The 22745-nt window shown below is 41.4% G+C and overlaps 1 protein-coding gene across 1 annotated transcript in view; it reads right to left on the minus strand.

Annotated features, from left to right (window-relative positions):
- Nucleotides 1-2907: 2907 nt before the first annotated feature.
- Nucleotides 2908-22745, minus strand: part of grm8b (glutamate receptor, metabotropic 8b) — a 305872-nt gene continuing 286034 nt past the window's right edge. Inside the window, exons 10-11 of the mRNA XM_012874946.3 lie at nucleotides 17203-17449; nucleotides 2908-3673 (exon numbers count right to left, since the gene is read on the minus strand). Of these exons, the coding sequence (XP_012730400.2) occupies nucleotides 3624-3673; nucleotides 17203-17449 (297 nt within the window). The 3' untranslated portion in view covers nucleotides 2908-3623. The remainder of the gene's footprint in view (nucleotides 3674-17202; nucleotides 17450-22745) is intronic.

A 22745-nucleotide genomic window follows, 5' to 3' on the forward strand; every position in this document is an offset into this window, starting at 1 on the left:
GGTGATTCTGGTCCACTATCCGGCATCTCAGGAGGGAGAAGAAGTGCAGTACCAACACTGTTTATAGTGGGGGTGGTATGCTGCTGACCTTGACTCAGGACGTCTGACCTCAGGCTTCACAGTGGTGCAGTGGGTAGTGCTGTTGCCTTGCAGAAAGAATGCCCTGGGTTCAAGTCCACCTGGGCTTGGAGTTTGCATGTTCTCCCTGTGCATGCTTGGGTTCTCTCTGGGTACTCTGGCTTCCTCACACAATCCAAAGACATGACTGTTAGGTTAATTGGCCTCTCTAAATTCTCCTTAGCGTGTGAGTGAGTGTGAGTGTGTGTGAGAATGGTTGTTTGTCTCTGTGTTGCCCTGTGATAAACTGGCAGCCTGTCCAGGGTGTACCCCGCCTCTTGCCCATTGACAGCTGGAGCTAGGAACCAGCACCCCTTGCGACCCCAACAGGGATAAGCGTGATGGAAAATGGATAGATTTACTTAATGAGTAATCCTACCTGTCTTCTCAGGACTTGTGGGCTCATGGCTGGTACTTGGTGCTGTATCTTTCCTCAAACTCTGAAGATGTTATGTGACGTTGCATCATACAATTATTTAAACCATATAACACTACATACATAAATACGCCACAACATCACAAAACTCAATGACTTCATAAATAACTTAAATAATGGTTTGCAGGCAAAGTTCAACATCTTTCCTTACCCATTTCATTATCTTCATTTGTCGTTTCAAGCTAATTTTATTGAAAACGCTTCAAATTTTTGCACATTTAGCAGCAGCTGTTTTCAGAGCTTTTCCGTTTTTTTTATTCTAGCTTTCACCGTGCCACCCTTGCTTTCTCAAACACCGTTGACTGAGAGCACTGACGTTTTATGTCAGGGTGCGTCAAAAAAAATAATTAAACAAAGAGCTGCCAGTGGAGGCTGAGGCAGCCCAGGGATAGCGGTAGCAGCATAGCGTATATGATCCACTCTACAGTGTTGTGACTGAACAGCGCCCCCAACAACAACAACAACAAAAAAACAACAGAGAGCAACGGCCCTCTTCTGAAAGTATCAATAAACAACAACAGGGCACTGGTCCTAATTTAACATGTCTTCTTAAACAGCTGAGCCTAAGAATGGCTCCATTTTATGTATGGAAGTTCAGCTGAGCTGTTTCATCTGCAGTGTTTCCTTCAGTGATGAAGCCAGTCCCAGAAATCAAAAAGGCATGGAGGGAAATAAAAGCTCGAAACAAGACTTCATCACTCAGCTTCTACTGTTTTACTGCACAGGCACCTCTACTGTTTCTTGCCCTTATTTCTGCCAACACTTGCACAAATATTCATTACATGCATGAGGCGTTTTCTCTAGCAGCTCATATTGATCTGACCTCTCCTGTTGCACAGCATATATTGATCACATTGACTGTCCTGTTTTTAACTCCATAATGAGGCACATACTGTGCTGGCTTCCCTGCCACAGTAACACTTAAATGATCTTAAAGGTCAGATTCGGGGAAGATGGGGTTGCGATTTATTTTACTTCCTTAAGCTTATGTTACTTTTGTTTTCTGTTTTATTTTTTTCTGTAACAGTTTTTTTTCTTACCTCACCTAAATCAGATGTTTTATTTTTAAATGGTAAATGGCTTGTACTTGTATAGCACTTTAACTAGTCTTGACGACCTCCAAAGCGCTTTACACTACAGTTTAATCATTCACCCATTCACACCCTGATGGTGGTGAGCTATGGCAGAGCTTGACTTTGAACATGTTGCTAGGAACCGATATACTTTGTGTTTTCCATTGTGTCAAAATTGGTTGTTTCTGGGTTTTCTTTATTTAGCTGTCTGCTTATTGTTCTCCTAGTTATTCTGTGTTCCCATGATGTCATTCAGTTTCTTAACTTGGCTGCCCATTCAGCTGTCATTTCTTCTGTTCATTGTACTCACCTGGTTTCCACATAATGTCTCACAATTCTGCAGAATAAAAGCTCCTTGGTTTTTTTCTCTCAATTCTGGATTCTATTGTTGCTTTTGCCCTTGTTCCTGTGTGTATTCCTCATGTTCTGCAAGTCCATCATATCCTTCATTAAATGTTGTTTCCATCATGCATGTCCTGAGTTCCTGTCTGCATTTTGGTCCCAGTCAAAAACCCAAACATAACAATTATATCAATTATACCTTCTTGGGTTCAACTCTTGTAGAGTTTATGAAGAGAAAATGTTTCTAATCGGGAACCAGCAGATAATTAAGTCAAAATCCTAGCCATACTGTTTATTTTACATCATGTAGACAAATATGTACACCATATCCACTAGGTTCATATAAGGTTCTTCAAAATTCATTGCTCTCCCCATAACAGAGTTCTGTTAAATGATGTTAGGATGATCTGGGTTATCTTCACATTTTTCACTTAAAAAAAAACAGTATTTTTGTCAAAAATGTGAGCTGTACTCATGAACGTGGTTATTGAAGTATTTCATGATTAGGATTACTGTATGTTAAACTGCCAAAACTGATATAACATATGTGTGGAGGATTTAATATGGGACCAATGTTGATCATGTGGATGTATGTAGCATATATAGATGAAATGCAAAGGACTACATGGAAAAAGTAAGGACATGCTGTGTATTAATTTAGGTTAAAGTGAAGGGTTATTTAAGGGTCTGGCTGCAATAGTATCATTAGGATCTTGTCTGAATACGAAAATCTTAGGACCAAAATCTTGAACATAAGTAGATCACAGCTGTGTTAGAAAAACACACTGAGGTTTGTACCATTTTAAATGTAAAGAGAAAATACTGCTATTTTTTAACCAAAACAAAACAGAAAACTTCTTGTATTTCAAATCAATATTTTGTATTTTACAGCTACATTCATATAAACAACATGGTCTTGAGTTTGTTACTGTTTTTTGATGGAAAAAAGTCTGATTACTTAAAATGCAGAAATGTACAACTTCCTGCCTCCACTGAAACACTTGTTAGATTAGTGAATAACACAGAGAGTTTAGGAAGAAACACAAAAAATAAATAAAAATAAACAAATAAATCATGTTCTCCAAACATACACCATGTGTCTGTATTTCAGTCATCTGGCTAAGATAATTTCACCAGGTGAACAAGCAAAACCACGATACAGACATGTGAAACATTCCTTTATTATAAATAGATCATTTGTATAAAAAGGGCATGCTTCAATTACACAATAGCATTTATAGACATTTCACAACCAAAGTGAGCACTCAGTTAGCCACTCATCTCATCATAGGGGTGGAGTAACGAACAACATGAAACAAGATTTAGAAGTTTTCACAACAAAAACCAAGTTTTGTTTTGTTTTGTTTTTTACATACAACAACAAATGTGGTAGGTCCACACAATTTCTTCCTTTTTTTTTTCCTGGATCGTTTTTTTTGGTGTGATCATCTGATGTGCAGCAATGAGGGCAGTTCCCTGCTCCCTCTAAGATGAAAAACACCACACCTCTACATCTCACACGACAGCTCCCTGATCCTTCTGACTGTACAGATAATTCCTTTTCCAAGTCAGCCAGTGGCGGGGCTCCTCTGTGTCTGACAGATGTCTGGAGGGTAAATGTTCTTGGACGTCCTCCTTTCAGAGGTGTTGATTCCTCACATGGCGTGGTTTGTGTAGCTGATGTATGTAGTTTTTGTAGGTGGCACTAAAGGAAACAAAGATGACAGCACATTGGTAAATGTAATACATTGATGTGTTGTTGGAATAGATAATAAACTGCAATGATCCTAAAAGAGGCTGGCTTTCAGGTGATTTGTTAGAAAAAATTGTGAGCTGATCACTGTCAACAATATTACATTAACCAGAACTCAAAATATTTAAATTAGCTTGCAAAAAACATCTTTAAATTGAAATTAGAAAATCACAGTTAATGTGAGGGTCTCCTAATTCTACAGAGACTACACACAGACTCTTGTTAACAATTAGTAATTGTAACTGAAACAATAAAACTAAACACTAGTATAAGAGAATAAAAAGTCTTCAAAATGGCAACTCTGCAATCTGAAAAATTAAGAAATAATTTAATTATCTAACAAATATCAAAAATAAATGAGTAAGTATTGAGCAGTTACTTATGTTTTAACAAAATTAATATTTTGTGCTATGGTACTCTTCTATATTTTGAGGTGTGCCAAAATAGCTATAAATCCTCTCGTACAATAATAAATTAGAAATGCTGTACTTATTTTTAGTTGTTTTAGATATTTATATAGGTTCCACTGCGTCATAACCAGCAGTCGTTTCTATATTTGCAGATTTTCAGTGATAGTCAGAGATAGCTCTTTGGGCTGTTTCCAAAAACTAATGTTTTCATAATCAATATGTGATCAGAAATTGGCCACAAAACCTTGATTAGTGCCGCTCTATCAGTCTCTATTCCTTATACACAGTAATCAGTTTTGAATCTTGAAAATTTGATTACTAATATTGTGTTCTTTGTTCATAAAAGGGTATATCTCCTAGGTACAGTTAATATTTCTACCAAGGAAAAAGTGAGTATGTCAGCCAGGTGAGTCTTTACATGTCAGCCATGCTCATCAAACACTGCAGGATGAAAGGAACCTTGAGAAAGACAGATAAAGTCCAAAGATGTGAGAATGTCTGCTTGTTAAATAAAGCAGATCAGTTCAGTCAGCAAATCTCAAAGTAAATACCCTAGCGTCCCCTTCTTTTCTGCTGACAGATGACAAATTCAGAAGTAGCTTTGAAGTGCAACACTGAGCTGTAAACAGTTCAGCTTTGTCAGATCTAGTCTCAGGTGATGTCTAAATAAACCCCGTCAACTTCCTGTCAAATCCTCATTACAGATGATGGCCTTCATTCTCACTGTGCCTTTGTTCAGTAAACCTTTACATAAATTTATGAATTTGTTTTTCTCTTCTCTAACTGCTTTGCACCTAATTGTTTATACCTGTGTCATGTTCAATCTCCTCCTGAAATCGTGTTCCAGGGAGAGATTCTGCTGGGAAGACTATTTTTAATAAAAGAGAGATGATGTGAAACAGTATGGCTACTATCAAGAAGAATAAAGTAGTTAGAAATGACCATTTGAAGGACAGGGCTCCTACATAGTAAGTGGTTGTCTATCAATGAAAGCCTGAGCTACACTTCTAAGTTGATATAGTTGTCTGGTTTGAACGGTCAACAGTCTTGGCTTCTCCATCAGTGAATTGTTTAATGCAAAGTGCCAACAATTTTTTTCTGGCTTGTTTCATGTGTGAGTACTCAGAAATCCTTTTTGACGTATATTTGTAATGAGTTCAGCAGCCAAACAGAGACATACTGCTCACAAAGACATCAAAAACCTTCAGAAATTTTAGGATGAAAAGTATTTCAGTCTCTTATCTTCTTTCCCACTAACTCAGGATAGAGTAGGAGAGGGATAAATATGTCTAGTCTGTTATGATGAATGAGTAGCTGAGGAGGAAGGGAAAGTTGTGGATTTCCTCCCACACCTATGGTATATCAGCAAATGTATTAAGTCATACCTGTAAATTCTTACCCAGGGTTATCAAACTCTAGTTGTTGAGGCCGGTGTCCTGCAGCTTTTATATGTATCTCTGCTTCAACACAGGAGCCAGTTGTTATTGAATTAATTCAAGCATTTGATTCAGGTGTGTTGGACCAGGGAGGGACACACCTAAAAGTTGCAGGACACTCGAGGACTGGAGTTTGACACCCCGGCTCTAAACCATTGTAATCAGGTGTACCGATCACTTCCATGACCACAGGTATATTAAATCTCACAGTTAGTCATGAAGTCTGCTTCCACTAACATTTGTGGAAAAAAAAAAACATGATAGAATGCTACCTCAGCGATAGGGCTTTTCACAAATTATGTCAAATTGCTAAATTTAGAAAAGCTCAGCGCAAATGCACCATTGACCTGTAATATTCTGGCTTCTGTCTTGGTTTATGTTTATTGTTTGATCACTTAGTCCTCTCTCCCTCTCTGCCTCAGGTTCTGTCTTGTCTGGATTCTTATTTTGCTAGTGTACTGTTTTTGTTATCTTGACCCTGTATTAGTTTTGGTTTTCATCATGTGCTCTGTTAGTTTCTGCTTTGTTTTCTATCTTAGGTGTGGTCCTTATGTTATTCTGGTTCTGTATTTACCTTGTTTAGATTCTGTTCCCTTCCACTGGTCCTGTCAGCTCCCTCAGTCACCCCCCCCCCCCCCCCCCCCCCCCCGTTCTTGATCTCTTCCACCTGTTCTGATTAATTAGTTGTTCACTCTGCTCACCTGTTCCTCTGCCTATTTATACCTGCCTCAGTTCTCTCCTCCCTGCCAGAACGTCACGTCTCATGTCCCTATGTTTCATGTCCTAGTCCTTACTCATCCGGTAAGAGCTCTCCAGCATTTTGTATTTCTACCTGTCTGCCTATTTACTAGTGATGGTGAGGCATTGAACCACTTGAGCCAACTGGTTCGAGAAAGGGTTCATTTCTTGGAGCTTCATGTGCACACGAAACCACCTACTGGCCAGGTGTATAATCACAGCCAGCTGTATCTTAACAAGTGTGATGCATTGATTTTTTGTCTATTATGGCTCTTGGGAGTGACTTCACAAAAGGTGTAGGACGAAATAATTTGTCTACATAAATTATGTATACACATGTGTATAATAAAATATTGTTTGAATGTATTCTGTGTGTAATTATTCCCAAAATAGTAGTGTCATGTGATATGGCATGGTGTGTAATAATCAGACCTCTCAACTTTGATCAAAAGTTAAGAGTGAGATTATGCTAATTTTGGGGGTGGGGGTGGGCATTATGGTCAACAATTTCCCCTCAGCAGAAACACTGAAGCACACAGAGGTTCACGCTGCGTCTTTACGCATGATCCTGCTGCTGATGTCTCCCTCTTTTCAGCTCAATGCACTTCTAGACTGTTACAGTTTATAACATTCTCATCACATTTCACAGCTAGAAGTTTCTCAGTCAGTCGGCGCACTGATCAGACAAATCTCTATTGCTCTCGTCAGTGCGGCGGTGTGGTGGGCGGATTTTACCCCCGTTGGTGCGCTGCGTGCGACGGATAAACAGCGGGGAAAATGCATAACTAAATACTGTAAAGGGCTCCTATAAAGGGAACAGGGGTACTAACAGAACTGAGATGAAGCCCCTGATGTTACAAGTTCTTTAAAATGACCCTTAAAAATGCGCACCTGAATTAAAGTGTGAGGCAGCACGCCACTGATTCTATGTTGTTAAAAACAAAAGAGCATGAAACACAGCTAGTAACTCTCTTGACTGGCACACATTGCTACCGATGTGAGGACATTAAACGCAGTGATTCACATTTTGAATGGTGAACGGTGATAAAAGCACCTGCTCCGAGGGAAAGGAGGGGGGAAGAGGAGCAAATGCTGAGGCACAGAAATACGGTGCATGTAGTTAAAAAATGCAGAATTAATAAAAACGGAACCTATGAACAGACCAAGTGGCGTTTTAAACTGCATCTGGTTAGCAGAACTGTTTTATGATCCAGCGTGCAGTCATGACTGGTTCTGAATGAACCGGTCATCTGGCAAATTCTGAGCCACTTCCCGAAGCAGTCACGTGGTACAGCCGGGCAGCGAGGCTTCGGACGTCATCGTTTTCGCCTCCTCCCCTAAATGAAGCAAGCTTCAATACGCGCTTTACGAAAACGCCCCCTCCATTACTCGACACACGCCTCGAAGCCTCGGCACATCACGTTACATCGCTACTATTTACCTTATCTGACCTGTTTGCCTATTTTTGAGTGCACAGTTCCTGTCAGTATTTTAGTTCCTGTCAGTTTTTTGCTTGGATGTCTGCTCTGTACCCTGCTTGGATTATTTTTGCCTACTTGCCTGAGTCACCCTTTTCATCACTTCAATAAATCCTGTTGAGCATTATCTCAAGTGTTTGGCTGAATATCGTGCTCATCTCTTCCTAAGATCATTACATGACCATATTAGATATGGACAAATGTCGACAGTAAAGCTTAAATAGCTTACTTTTATGAGTCAAAAAGTGAAAAGATCAGTGCTGAATATTGCCTCAACAGACATATTATGGTAACAACAAAACACTGCTGCGCTTTTCTGCCAAAGTGACTCGCATTATCATGATTGTGACCATATATCAAGGGAGTTTTACTTTTTATTTAATTTTCCTAAACCCCAAAGGAATGGAAAGAAATGTCAATGTTGGATATGAGCTTGTAAGCGAGAATATTTTACTGTCAAATCTCTGACCAAAGACGCCTATGTGTGCTCTGTACTTTTCGTCAGTGGTAAGGAGCCAACAACTGGATGTCCAGACCTAATATCAGCGACTGCAACGTCTGTGCAGGAAGGCTATGTTTATTTGGCTTTTTCTCAGCTGAATGAAAACATCATACAATCTGTGACCTCTCTCATCATCGCAATCATAAACAGCCACCACCACTACCACACACACAAAATAGATGCATTTGTAATGATTAGAAGGGGCCTCTGTATTGTTGGTCTTGTTTTGGGCTTGTTTATAGAGCAAGTTGCTCTTTTCCCCCTCACAAGATTGGTGATCTTGTTTGTGTATGTCTGAGGAGGTTTTTGTGTGTGTGTGTGTGTGTGTGTGAAGGTGAGATGGGACTTAAGAGCTACAAAGTTATGACGACTTTACAACTTCAGAAAAAAAAAGTTGTTTAAGTCTATTTTGTGCGATAAGCCTTATAATAATTTAAAACATAGGCCTGTAATAATATATATTTATTTGTATTAGCTGTAATTCTATGCTGATCCAGAGAGTTTCTTCCTCACATTTTATCCATTTAGTGAGATGACAGCCTCTCCTACTTTTCTACTAATACAGCTTTCATTCTGCTCATTTTGAGGCATCTACCTTTAACCAACATTTAAACTACTCCGTGTTTATTGTGTAAACCATGTTAAAATGAAGCTCCCAGGACATCACCATCTTCCAACAGGATTAATATTGCAGTTGTTGCCTGTCAAGAGTAGAGATCTGGGAATGTGATATTCCCAGATTAAAAAGTTTACATTTTTAAAAGTTTATTGAAAAAAGCAGGAATGGGCGGGAGTCCAAAAGATGAAGGTCAGGTAACACACTTAAACAGAAACTGCAGGAACCAACAGACTAGACCAGATGCTGTACGTAGTGACCAACTTGAACTGGTGATGAAGGCAGAAGCTGATTTGAATAGATGATGCAGGCTGAAGGCTCACCAGAGCAAGCAGCAGGACAACACAGGAAACAGGGCAGACCTGAGCAGCACGCAGACACTGGAAACTTTCATCATTGAGGGCTGAACACAAGCAGAGACTCAGTCCAGCAGGCAGAGCACACAGAAACTGGGAGTGTCAAGGCGACAGTGCAGATGAGACAAGACGAGGCATTCTGGCAGTGAGTAAAAGAATGAGGCAGGTACATGTAGGCAGGGGAACAGGTGAACAGAGCTGACACTAATTGATTGCAGCAGGTGGAGCTGATCAGGTGCAAAGTGGTGGCTGGTAGATGACTGAGCTGATAGAATGATGGCTGGTGGCTGGTGGCAGAGGGTGGACTGAGCTGTTAGAATAAAAACTGGTGGTTGAGGAGTAGCCAGAGCTTACTGGATGGTTACTGGTGGCTGAGGAGTAGACACAATCAGTCCAGAACAGTCCAAACAAAAACAAAAACCTAAATCATGACAGTTGCCATTCTAGTTTGTTCCATGCTTGTCCGAACAGGAAACTTGAGTTGTCTCAGGGCAAATGTGACGTCATTTGACAAAAGCTCAATAGGTCCAATCAGGAAATTTCCTGAAAGCTAAATATACTATAGTCAGCTGTTAGTGGAAGAGGTTGGGAATGTCAGCAACTCAGACATTACGTGGTTGGCCACATACATCACAGAGCGTGCTACAGGATGCTTAGACACAGAGTACATTAAGGTCACCAACCTTCTGCTGTGTCAGTCGCTGCAAATCTCCAAATTTCACGTAGTCTTCCAGTTCTCAAAATCATAATATAAAGAGATTCCTGGAATGGGTTTATGTGACTGCCGTGCTCCATTGAAGACATACATCACCACAGCATCATGATGCAGTGGTTTAAAGCATGTCCCCACTGGACTAAAGAGCAGTGAAGCCATGTACTCTGGAGTGATATATTATACCTCTCTGTCTGACAATCTGATGATTAATACTGGGTTTGGTTGCTGCTAGGAGAACAATACTTGTCTAGCTGCTTTGTGTAAAGTTTAGAGGAGGGGGGATTATGATGTTAGGCTGTTTTTTAGAAGTTGGGCCAAGCCGACTGGTTTCGGTGAAAGGAACTCTTCATGTTTCAGCATATGATGACATTTTGTTAAAGCTTTGTGTAGTTCAGCAACCTTCCTTCGAGCCGAGTCTGCCCTAAGGCCTCGGCTAATGAATTAGCTTATTGTCTCGGCTTGAGCCATCTTGCGCATGGCAAGTGGGGGCAGGAGCTCATATGTCATCAGAGCCACCACTTTGTGCATACCATGAAGTAGCTAAGCTAATCGGTGTTAGCACTAATCTATTATCTTGGCCGATGCTATTTTGAGGCACTTAGCTGCAAGCTATTGTGAAGTAACTCGTCGCTAACGGACTAGCCATCGTCAACCGGCCGCAAACTTGAGGCTCCTAGTTAGAATGGTTTAGGAGCTAATTGTTGCATGAACTAGCACTGCTAGCGGCTAGCGTTGCCAAAACGTCTGCTATATCAGCTTCAGGCCTATGGTGTATACCAGCTTTTACCTATCTCAAAGCTAATAGCCAAACTCTTTCACTGCTGTTTACATCACCAGTGCTGCTATGTTGTTGGTGATTATTTAGTGTTGGATCCAGTAGGATTTTAATCAAATGTCAATTAATTGTTAAACAAGAAGTTGACATATGCTACTCTCTCCTGACATTTAGATAAAAAAGTTAAAAAAGTTATTAAAGTAATTTTATATGGAAAAACCATACACACTATATTTGAAAAACTGTTATTATGAACAATTATGAATCAGATGGACTTACTTTTCTCAATTTCTCTACCTTAAATAACACATTTAAAATAATTGGGCTAAACACTTCCTTAAGAATCCGACTTATATCTGGAATCTTATACCATATCATGTTTTTTGCATTTTAGTGGATTAATTTTAAATTGCAATTACATTGTTAAGAAACTTCCTGTTAAACTTTCATCTGTCCATAAGCAGGTGTTCTCAGCGTGGACTCTCAGTTATAAACACATCTTCTCAATGCACAAATATCTTATCTGGGACAACATAGATGACTTACTTAAAAGCATGTGACTTTTCCTTGAAACTATTTCCAAAATGGGATTCTACTGGTGGCTCAGCTAATTGATAAGGAAAGAAAATTACTCAGTTACCATTAAGTCCCCTCACTATATCATTTTCCAGTTAGTCTCTGGGAATTCTCAATGGTGGTTGATGCTATACCCTTAGGCACCTTAATGTTGTTTAGAAACACTATTGATTGTCTGTCTACCCCAGTTACGCTCGCTGATCCAGCTGAGTCATCAGTGGGAAAAATCTGCTTTTCACAGAAACATGGCAATAGCAATAAGAGATACGCAGGTTGTTCCAAGAAAAAACTGTTTCTCGTCATAACTTCTTATTGAAGCCCTTTTTTCCCAGATATCAACTGGAAGACTGTCTGGATGATACCCCATAAATACTTAAATGAAATATGGTCATGAAAGTGTAACTTAAAATTCCTCATAAAATTTACTCTGCTAAGCATTATATGGTAAAATTTAAAAGAGACATATGCATGTATGAAACTGCAGATATTAACTGCAGTTCCTGTGGTAGTCTTCAGGAAACTGTGACACATCTTTTCTGGCACTGCCGTTTCACACCCAGGTTTTGGAATGAGTTTAGCTGGTTTATTAGGCGACTGACATAGCAAATGCATGGGGAGGCAGTGCTTTGCGAAGCAAAAAAACTAAACAAAGCGAAGCACTGCCTCCAATGCATTTGCATGGAGGCACCTATTACTGTGCACCTCAAAACGTTTTCGGAAATTAATGCGGTCCAAACCGTAGCGTGCACCCCAACGATAGGTATCAAAACGTCCGGCTTGGTCGGGAATGGTGTGCTATTACTTTTATTGGGGTTTCAAGTTACCATGGCAACGCAATTAGCGAAAACCCACTTCCATAGGATGAATGAATGGCGTCAGGTACAGAGAACGCCTCAAAAAAGCCTTGAAATGACCATTTTCAATGCTGTACTGTATCGTCATGCTTTCACCTACGAACACTGTTTAGCTTCCAGTTTGTAGATACATCTTTGAACTACTCAGAAGTGAAAACGGGATGTGGATATCTTTTATGGTTTTCTTACAGTTACTCCTCAAAGCTCATGTCCAAAAATCAGCAGAATCATCGTTTATAATGAAAGTCAATGACGGAATTCTTCAACAGACATAAAGCAATAGATACAATCGAGTAACACCTTGATGTCATTGCTAAATCATATGTATTATTTTTTAAGCTGACATGTGTAAAGTGATACCTGGAAAAAAAGAAAGTGACAGAAAATCAATAAATAAATACATTGCAGGCTTTCTGTATATAAGTGAACACTTAATACCTGGAACCCTGCACCTGTGGCAGCTTGTGAGAGTTCACTAGTTTAGGTGAAAATTATCCAGAAGGAAATAGCTCGATAGTGGTTGTGGAGAACCAAAGGCCTGCCTTCCCTGAGCACAGAGGCAGGGGTCAGTGGACCCATAACCCTGGACTCCCAAAGGGGCCCCCAAAGCAGGGCGCCCAGGAGGGGCCAACACAGGAAATCTGCAACCCCCCCCCCCCCAAGGAAAGAGAGACAAACCAGAGGAAATCCCCCAGCCACCACAATGCCGACGCCCCCAAGAGCCGCGGGGACGAGCCCGTGGGCTCCGCCGGCAGCCAGCCCCACTGAAGTGGTACCGGCCATGGGCCCTGAGGGCCAGAGGCCCCAGGGGCGCCCCGACTCCGCGACAGGAGGCCCCGGCCACACCCTGGGGGGCCAGGCCCCGCGAAGCAGCCACCGGAAAATGGGCCGGCACCCACCCAGGAACCCGTCCCAAACCCGAGGACCGTCAATGCGCCAGGGGGCCAAGGCGCCTGACAGTGCAGCGGAGGAGGGCAGGACGTAGGGGGATGGGCTCCGCACCTACCGGAGACTTGAGATGTTATTGGGAGAGGGAGCGGACCAGACCCATACCTGGAAGAAAAAAAAACCTCATTCACACCATCCCTCCCTAGTGCCCCACTCACCACACAAAGACTTACAAAAAAGACGCTGTACACACATTCCAACATAACACTCGCATCCAACACTCACAAGTGGGGGACTCACCACAATTCTTTTTTTTTTTTTTTTTCTTCTGTACTCACCACAATTCAGCTATACGACTGCCTGTCGTATAGTTGACACCCCCTACATCGGAGATCGGGGGTGTGCAAAAGACCCTGATCCTCCCTACGCCCGCTCAGATGTTGTGTTGTTGCATGATGTTTTCAAGTGTGTTTAAAACTGGGCGCGCACCCCACCCCCCCCTCTGGAAGGAAGCTGGTGCCAGCGCACCCCCCCCCCCCCAAGCAACTGCCCAGAACCCTCAATGTCTAAATGCGAGAGGAGGTGAAGGGAGCCGTCCGAGGCGAGGCTCACACAACATAAGCCCCCCCCCCCCCCCCCCCCCCCAGACGTCTTTCCCCCCACTCCCCAATACCATGGCCTACATGAATGTGCGTTGTGAAAATGTTTGGAGAGAAAGTGTCTAAAATGCATGATAAAATTGGGGAGAGGGACGTCACCAGAAAGTGGCAACCTCCAGTAACGCTACAAGGACCTCCATGTGTGGCAGCGTGATGGAGCAGGCAAAGGAAGGAGTCCGGGGATGGGGAGCAAAGGACTGGGGAGCCATCCCAGGGAGCCAGCTCCCCTACTGACTCCAATAGGCATCCCCGCTCCCCGAAAGCCCTACCCAGAGAAGGGGGCCCTGCCAGCGGCACCACCGTAGCCTGGGGGCCAGGGAGAGGCCGCAGGGCCTGCAAGCCAACCACCCACCAGGACCAACACCTCCACCCCCCCCCCCCCCACCAAGCCTACTGGCTTTACCCCCCCACCCCCCAAAAAATAAATGAATAAATAAATAAATAAATAAATAAATAAATAATAGGCGGGGACCCTGGCCAGCCAGCCCGCACAAGCCATCCCAAACCCCACCCCCCAGGCAAAACCCGCAACGGGAGACGACACGGACCAGGACCGGGACAGGGGGCCGGATCCCTCCCCAACTCCAACATTCAAACAACTCACCATACATTTGACAGTAGACATCCAGGCTGGGTAAGTCCCAACTCCCCCTCCTTCCCCTCCCCCCACTAGCAGAGTGCCGATCCAATGAAGGGGAAGAGCATCTGCCCTGAGATGTTAATGTCCATGCCCCCCTACCAGCTCAACAGGCCCGAGGCCCCCCAGCGCACCAGAGGCCCCGTGCAGGGGCAGACACCCGGGTGCGTGCCGGTGTGAACGCGGAGAAGCGCAGGAATATTTTAGCTGGTTATACTCATGGTGTCTGTAGTGTGCCAGTGCAAGCGGGTCTTTTTATAACTTGTGTTTATCATCACTTATTTCAGAGCCCAAATAAGAAACTTCACTTTCAGAAACAGGACCGAAAAACTGCAAACCTGCGACTCACAGAATTTACAATTGACTTTTGAAAAATAAAGAAGCCCAAAGTTGATTATAATAAGCGGACTTGGCAACAGGTATTCCTATGGTATCTGTCGGGTCACTTTCAAAATAAAAGCATGCAGTAGATATGGACTATTTTCCCACATATAATCAGACAAAACATAATTTTAACAACCTCATAGGTGAATTACAATCTTAAAGCCTAGTAAATATGCATAATCATCATTTAAAGCCACTATCCAAGAATGATTTCTGTCCTGATTGCCTAAAGGTCTTAGTTTCTAATTCACATTTGATGTGGAATTTTATGATTAAAGTTCATGAAGTTGTATGTTTATAATTGTAAAATTACAGACTTGGTCTAAGCCCACAAAACAGAGGAGTAATAGGCTATTAGTTGTAGAACAGCGCTTGCTTTCTGGGAACTTCTGTAAGTTCTCTAGCTGAAACCCCACAGACTGTCTCTTTGGATCCCTGAGCAATACCCTTAGCCTTGAAACACTACCCGGGTGCTGCAAAGCAGCCCGCTGCTCAATAAGAAATGTGTTAAATGCAGACGATACACTTTGTTGGATTGACAAAGATTATTATAAAATGAGCTGGACTTTCTCTTCACGTGCAGATGTCCGCACATCTAATCAGACAAAAATATTCAGATATTCATAAAAATTATAATGACAATACACTGAGCTTAATTACATGCTTTTTCAACAGATTGTGTTTCATCCATAGTCAACATACATGACCCTAAAGCAGTAAGAAACAGGGTACATCATTGCCATAAATAATCAAATGATGCTTATTCATGTACAAATCTTTTGGATTGACGAATATTACAGAAGGGAACAGGTGGACAATCTTATACAGTACAAATCATTTGTGGATTATTTTAAAAAGGTCATAAATACAAAAATAATAAATTATGAGTTCAAGTGTTACGGCTGGCGTCGTAAATTTGTATGTAAATGTAAGTGTGCAGGTGCCAGTTGCTGATTGGTTCCAGGACGATGACGTGACATCTTATTTGTGCCTTTGCGGAAGTGACAACTATGAAAGGCTGCTGACGTGGACTTTCTGGGATCCGTCCTCCACTATTCCCACCTGGCCACACTGTTAGCAGTGTGTCCAGTGAGCTTGTAGGAGTGAGCTGCCATTTCTGTTACTTAAGTTCTCTCCTGTTTTCTTAGTCAGGGAGGTAAGGTTACTGTCATTTGTTCATTTATGTTGCAGTAGGTGTGTTGGCTTTTGTTTGTTATTTTTGGCACATAGCTCTCTCTGAAGTCGTTTGCTCTATTTGTGTTTACTTTAGAACTATTTTCCTTTTTGTAAATAAATTACTTTCTAAACATGTACAACCTGTATGTGTGAGCTGCTTGGGATGGGAAGAGGATGGATCAACTCTTTAATATGTTATGGTCTGGCAACCCTAGATGGGTTGTAACATCAAGGAAAAACACATGACTGAAAATGAGCAGTTCAAATAAAAAGGTGTAGGGGAAAATCACTTGTAATAAATACACAAAGTAAATAAAGAGTTGAAGAAAAACAGATTACTGAAAACAAGGAGTTTAAATAGAAGAGGGATAGGGGAAAATCCCTTGTAATAAATGCACTAGGAAAAAATAAATTGTGCAAGAAAAATGGATGATTGAAAGTGAGTGGTTTAAATAAAGAGGGGTAGAGGGAAAAATCACTTGTAATAAATGCAGAAAGAGTAAATAAAGAGTTCAAGAAAAATTGATGATTGAAAGTGAGTGGTTTAAATAAACAACATGCAATAAAGCAAAGAGATAAAATATGGCAGTTAAATATTGAAATCGAGATATATATATATTAGTAGCTGATTAATTGATCCATTATTGAATTCTAAATTTTTTCCATTTTGTTGCATTGTTTGGCGCACAATTTTATATTTTTAGCTACTTTTGGCCCCATATTTATTTTATTGAGCCATTTATTTATTTCTGTATTTATTCTGATAAGAAACCTGATAAAAATAGGACACAGGACCTTGTGCCACCTTTGGGGTTCCAAAGTCAGGTTCCAGTATTGACAGAAATACACTTGTGTTCCCTTTGTACTATTTTATTTTTTTCACACCTATAGCCTTGATAGACTTGTTTTGTGGTGGGCTGCAACATCTAGCAGTACAAACCAGAAACTGCAACCCCCAAGCATCACACCATTTCCTTTTTCATATTATGTCCATTGGGGAAGCTGATGCCACTATTTATTTTGTTTTAAATATTATCCCATATAGTAAAAAACATCTTGGACATGAGGGAATCCTGCAGAATTTTAGGTGTAAGTTGCTTGTTATAATAGACACTTTTTTAATCTTTACACAGTTCTCTATTTAATATGATAGCACTGAAAATTCTACATCATGTAGTTAGATTACTCTGAATATGGCATGCTAGAAGAGTATATGAATTTGATTCAAAGTCATCAAATTCATTGTGAAAAGCACATCTGAGTGGTTTTGTAATGACTCACCACTAGCCTCCACGCCCTCGCACAACTCAGTCTTCACTTCCCCATTGGGTCGCTCTGCTGCCAGCTGTGACAGCTTAGTGGTCATAGTAGCGGCGGTGACAATGGCCTTAAAACTGCGCTTGCGTTTGGGAACATTCTGCTCAGGGTGGAAGATGATAATGTACACCTTGGGCATGTAGAGCATTCCCAAAGAGACAGATGCGCTGAGGCTGAGAGAGACGGTCAGTGTTGCTGTCTGAATGTACATCTGTGGAGAATGCAGACAAAAAGGGGTTTTCAACTCTGACATTCAGAAATCAGAAAAAATCCTGTTTAGCCTTACATCTACACTGTAACTATGGTGGTAAAAAAAACATAACAATGATCACCATAGAGTTGCACAACCTTACAGTTTGTCTTCATCTGTAAATCATTCAGAAATGAATTAATGAGGTTTAATAAGGTTAATTAAGGAGTTTAAAAAACTAAAGCTGCCCTCATACTTTTTGTATCTTGCTAGACATGCTATCTTGTTAAAAAGCAGTGTTTCACAGGTCTACCCATGAGGAAATTAGTCAGATTTATGGTACACCATGTCTTTTCAATTTTTTTAAGTAAGTGTGAGGTGTCCTGTCCTAAATAGAGTGTGTATTAGGATCAAGGGTGTGCATTTCACAGTGTTTTTCTGCATCAGGACAAGATACCAGTTCTTTAACAGGATTAGAGACTCGACCCCTCCCCCAGCCCAGTCATCCTGCTGCAAACCCCTTATCTCCAACCCCGGGCCTGCTTTTTACCCCCAAGTGCAGGGGGCACCCAAATAGACCAATCATTAGAATTTATTAGGTCACCAAAGGGCAATTAATTTGCAGCTAGTAACAGTAACAACCAATGAACAATCGTACAAGCAACTGCACAGACAGTAGGTAATACAGGAATATAAAAAACCACTTCCTGAAGTAAAAAAAGACCAATCTAAAGCATACATTCTAAAAATAAAGTAAAATATGTACCCAGAGCGAAAACTGAAGTCAAGGTACATGCACATGTAGGGTTGCCATGAAATGTACAATCAGGCAACCAAATAACCAACACACAAAAATCACTTTCCAGTCATGTCATAGCAACCTCAAAAATGTTAGCAGTAGCCTACCAACATGAGTTCTATAGCCAATTAAAAAGTATTTTTCCTTTTCTCTTTGTTTATCTCATAAAGTATAGATCAATATAAAATTTCTCTTTCACATACAGCCATGAAATATTTTTAAATTGATTAGTTGTCCTCAATTTCCAGGTACAGCCCCTATTTTAGAAGACCTGTCCGTGGCTGAAGCTGTGCCCGGAAATTTTGCCCATTTCAGAATTTTATGAATGAGAACAAAATGTGGTGCACAATAACAACTATTATGGTTGCTGGTTCTTCTCATGCTAGCATAACAAACAGAGTACTAAAACAAGGTGCAAAGTTGTAACCTTGTCTACAAGATGAATTCTCGCGGTATCTGTGTGTTTGCCTAACCAACACAAACACGGCAGCACAGGAGGGCGCACACATATCTGCTGCTATCTCATCTGTTTTGTAAGAATCCACGATTTCTTCTTTGATAGTAGAACAGCAAGAAGTATCTTGAATAGCTTAACTTCTTGAGGTTTCTCATAACTCCTCTGCTTACATTTTAATATGATACTGTGTTTGGCAAAAACCAACCTTTGGTAGGCGCACACTAGGTGTTACTTCGCCCAATTAGCTCAGAGAGTTCTGCTGAAATTTCCTCAGTTCCCAAAATGGATTCAAATGGAGTAGTCCCAGATTGATAATATGCAGGACTAGAGTGCTTCACATCACTTTGCCAGGTTAGCAAAGTCACATGTGTGCCCATCCCTTCCATGGTCTGCCTTGCGCTGTCCCATCAATACCCTCTGTTCTCCAACTAGTAAGTTTGTTTACCATTAAACACTTTTGTAATATAATAATTGTCATGGCAACATACATTACAATGAAATTTGTTCTCTGCTTTTAACCCATCACCCTTGGGAAGCAGCGGGCTGCCACTGTGCAGTGCACAGGGAGCAATCTGGGGTTAAGGGTCTTGCTTACATCAATGGCAATGAGGCCTAAGAAGAGATTCTTTATCACGATATTTAATAATTTTTGTCTGAATGAGGTTTGTTTTTAATATATTTTTAATTGATGTTGAGGAATAAGAGTGCAAGAGAAGAACTGAGAAATTAAAGGCAATAGATGCAAAAAGGGATATGAGTAGAATAAAATACAAAAAAAATACAAAAGTGGGTTGGAATCCCTTAAATACCGTGCATGTGAAAAGTCTCAGCAGAGCCCCATTTCACAATGTGGGGTTTGTGCAAATCCAGGATAGGTTCTGGGGTAAATTCCTGGGGTATTTAAATAAAATCATCCATCCTTGTGAACACCTCACCCACATTTAACAGATGCTCCAGGTATATTATGTTCAAGTTGTGTTTTCTGCAGGTCCATTTTTGGGTAATCCTTTATGATTACATGTTTCTATTTTTCTTGTAAGCAAATGTTGTACAGCTTTTTCACATGGAGCTTTAAGGACAGAACAATATTTTAATTTTAGTTGCATGTCTGTTTTTCATATAGTCATGAGGTTATCCACTCAAGCTTCATGCAAGTTACATAGCATCGGCATATTAGGGATAAAATGTATTATCAAAATAGATCTGTGATTGTGTGAAACAAAATTCCCAGTTAGTGTAAATGAGCTCAGTGTAGTTATTTACCATCTTATGTATCATTACTTTTATCATTGACATCACATGATAAAACTGGCATGTTACTCACCCAGGTTAGTGAGATGGCTGTGACTGAATGCTGTCTGTGAGTTCCTTGTAGTTTGGCTCATAGCTACTGACAGCTAGTCGGAGACGGTCTGTAAGATGTTTGTCACTAAGGTGGCTCCTGTACTTTGATTTAATTATTTTCATCTGTGAAAACGCCATTTCACAGAGGTAAGTGGATCCAAAGTAGGCACTTACTCTTAGTGCACATGAGGAGAGGAGGGGACACTTCTCCCTGCTGACAATTCCCCAAAAGTTACTGTCCCGTGATCATCCTTTCAGCTGTCATTTAGCAAATCCACCATCTCCATGTCAACCTCACTAGGCAGAGCAAATTCCTGCTGAAATTTGGCAGCTACCTGTTCCACATCACTGGTCAGGAAAGGATTTAAGACAAATGCAGCAACATCTTCCATGGTGTCTAATTGAACAAAACGCAGACTGAATTCTGCTGCCACTTTTTCCAGGTGAACACAGTACACCTCAAAGTGAAAAGCATCCATGTCACCAATGGCCTGTGACATTTCTTCCAAGTTGGAAAAGTGTACCAGCCTCCCGTTTTTCAGCTGTGTGTTCCAAACAGCCAGCTTGGCCTTGAACGCATTCACTGTGCTGATGATGTGGGGAAGGTGTTGGTCTGAACAGCAATAACACTTACGGCAGAATACTGTTCTTAGACTTTAGTTCAGCATTTAATACTGTCATCCTATCACAACTCATTACCATATTCACAGACCTCTGCATCAGTTCACTAATGTGTAACTGGTTACTCGACTTCCTGAACGGTCGACCCCAACCTGTTCGGCTGGACAACCACTTCTCATCTAGCATCATTATAAACAGTGCCACAAGGTTGTGTGATGAGTCCCTTCCTCTACTCTCTCCTCACCCATGACTGCAGACTTGTCCATGGCTCTAACGCCATCATCAAGTTTGCAGACGATACCACCGTGATTTGCATCATCAGAGGCAACGATGAGGCCGGCTACAGGGAGGAGGTGGACCGTCTGGCTGAGTGGTGCGACAAAAACAACCTGCAGCTGAACACTGAGAGAACCAAGGAGCTCATCGTGGACATTCAGGAGGAACGCTGACCTACACCCACCCATCCACATCAAGGGGACAGCGGTGGAGCGTGTGGACATCTTTAAGTTCCTGGGAGTCCACATCTCCGAGGACCTGACCTGGACGACCAGCTGCTCCAAACTCATCAAGAAGGCGCACCAGCGCCTGTTCTTCATGAGGACCCTGAGGAAGAACCATCTGTCCTCGGAGATCCTCACAAACTTCTACCGCTGCACCATTGATAGCATCCTCACCAACTGTATTACAGTTTGGTACGGGACCTGTTCTGTCGCCGACCGGAAGGCGAGGCGACAGAACACCATCAAGGACATCTATAGGAAGCGGTGTCTGAAAAGGGCCAGGAAAATCACCAAGGACTTCACTCACCCTGCACACACACTCTTCTTCCTCCTGCCCTCTGAGAGGCATTACAGAAGCTTACGGACCAGAACCACCAGGCACCGGAACAGCTTCTTTCCCACAGCTGTCACGCTTCTGACACAACTATAATGACTGTAACCCCCCATACAATAACATATAGACTATCCTCACACACACACACATACCATGGACTGTTCCCCTCACACACATACACAATTTGTATACAATCTGTATAGATTCTGTAAATCTTATCTGCCATTATTTATCTTGTATTATAAACCCGCTAATACATATATAATCCTTTTCCTAACATTCCTGTATATTCTGTATAATCTGTGCATATAGCTCCTATATTCATATTTATACACAACATTTTATAGTCCCCTACTATTACTTTTTACTTATACATACACTATAATATTTATATCCTGTATAGTACTTCTGAATAGATGCAAACCACATTTCGTTGCTTTGTACTTGTGACAGCGCAATGACAATAAAGTTGAATTCTATTCTAATTCTATTCTAAATATGCTCACCTCTTGTTCTCTCCTTTAAATGCAAAAGAGTGAGGAGATCCTCTTTTGTTGTAGAGTCTGGGAACGCCATCCTGACAAATACAACAAGCTGAGCTGTGTCCATTACATCCAGGGAGTGAAAAATATTCAGTGTGACAAGTCTATTAGGACTTGACGATCCACGTCCCCCAACATTTCCTCAAACCTCCTCGCCACAGTGTTGGGGCCAAGCTGGATACTGCGGAGTGCAGTTTTAATGTCTTTCTTGTTGAAGCCATAGAAAACCGTATCTGCAGTGATGGCCATTGCCTCCTTGAATAAATCGCCATCTGTAAAAAGCTTCTTTTGTTTAGCCAAAAGGTGACTAATACGGAATGAAGCTTTAGTCACAGCTTTATGTTAAGCAGCAGGTTTTGTGAAAAATGACTGCTGGGTCTTCAAACTTGTTTTCAGCTCAGCAACTTTCCTATCGCTGATTACGCTCTTGCCGGGAAAACTATCTTTGAATTTGACGTGGTTGGTGTTGTGGTGCTGCTCCAGATTTCCTCTTTTAGACAGCGCAAGCATTTGGTGGCAAAGCGTACAAACACACTTGTCTTTCACCACGGTGAAAATAAATTCCTCTTCCCATTCCTCATGGAATTGATAAGTTTTCGACTTTTTCTCGGAGCTGCCGCCATGCCAGTTGAACTCATCAATGTCTATCTGCTATCACCTATCAGCTGTCCGGCTTTACAGCTAGTGCCGTATATTGTCATTTTTGCGACAGTTAATGTG

The sequence above is a fragment of the Fundulus heteroclitus genome, chromosome 2 (genome assembly GCF_011125445.2).
Source record: "Fundulus heteroclitus isolate FHET01 chromosome 2, MU-UCD_Fhet_4.1, whole genome shotgun sequence".
In the NCBI taxonomy this organism is placed as follows: domain Eukaryota; kingdom Metazoa; phylum Chordata; class Actinopteri; order Cyprinodontiformes; family Fundulidae; genus Fundulus; species Fundulus heteroclitus.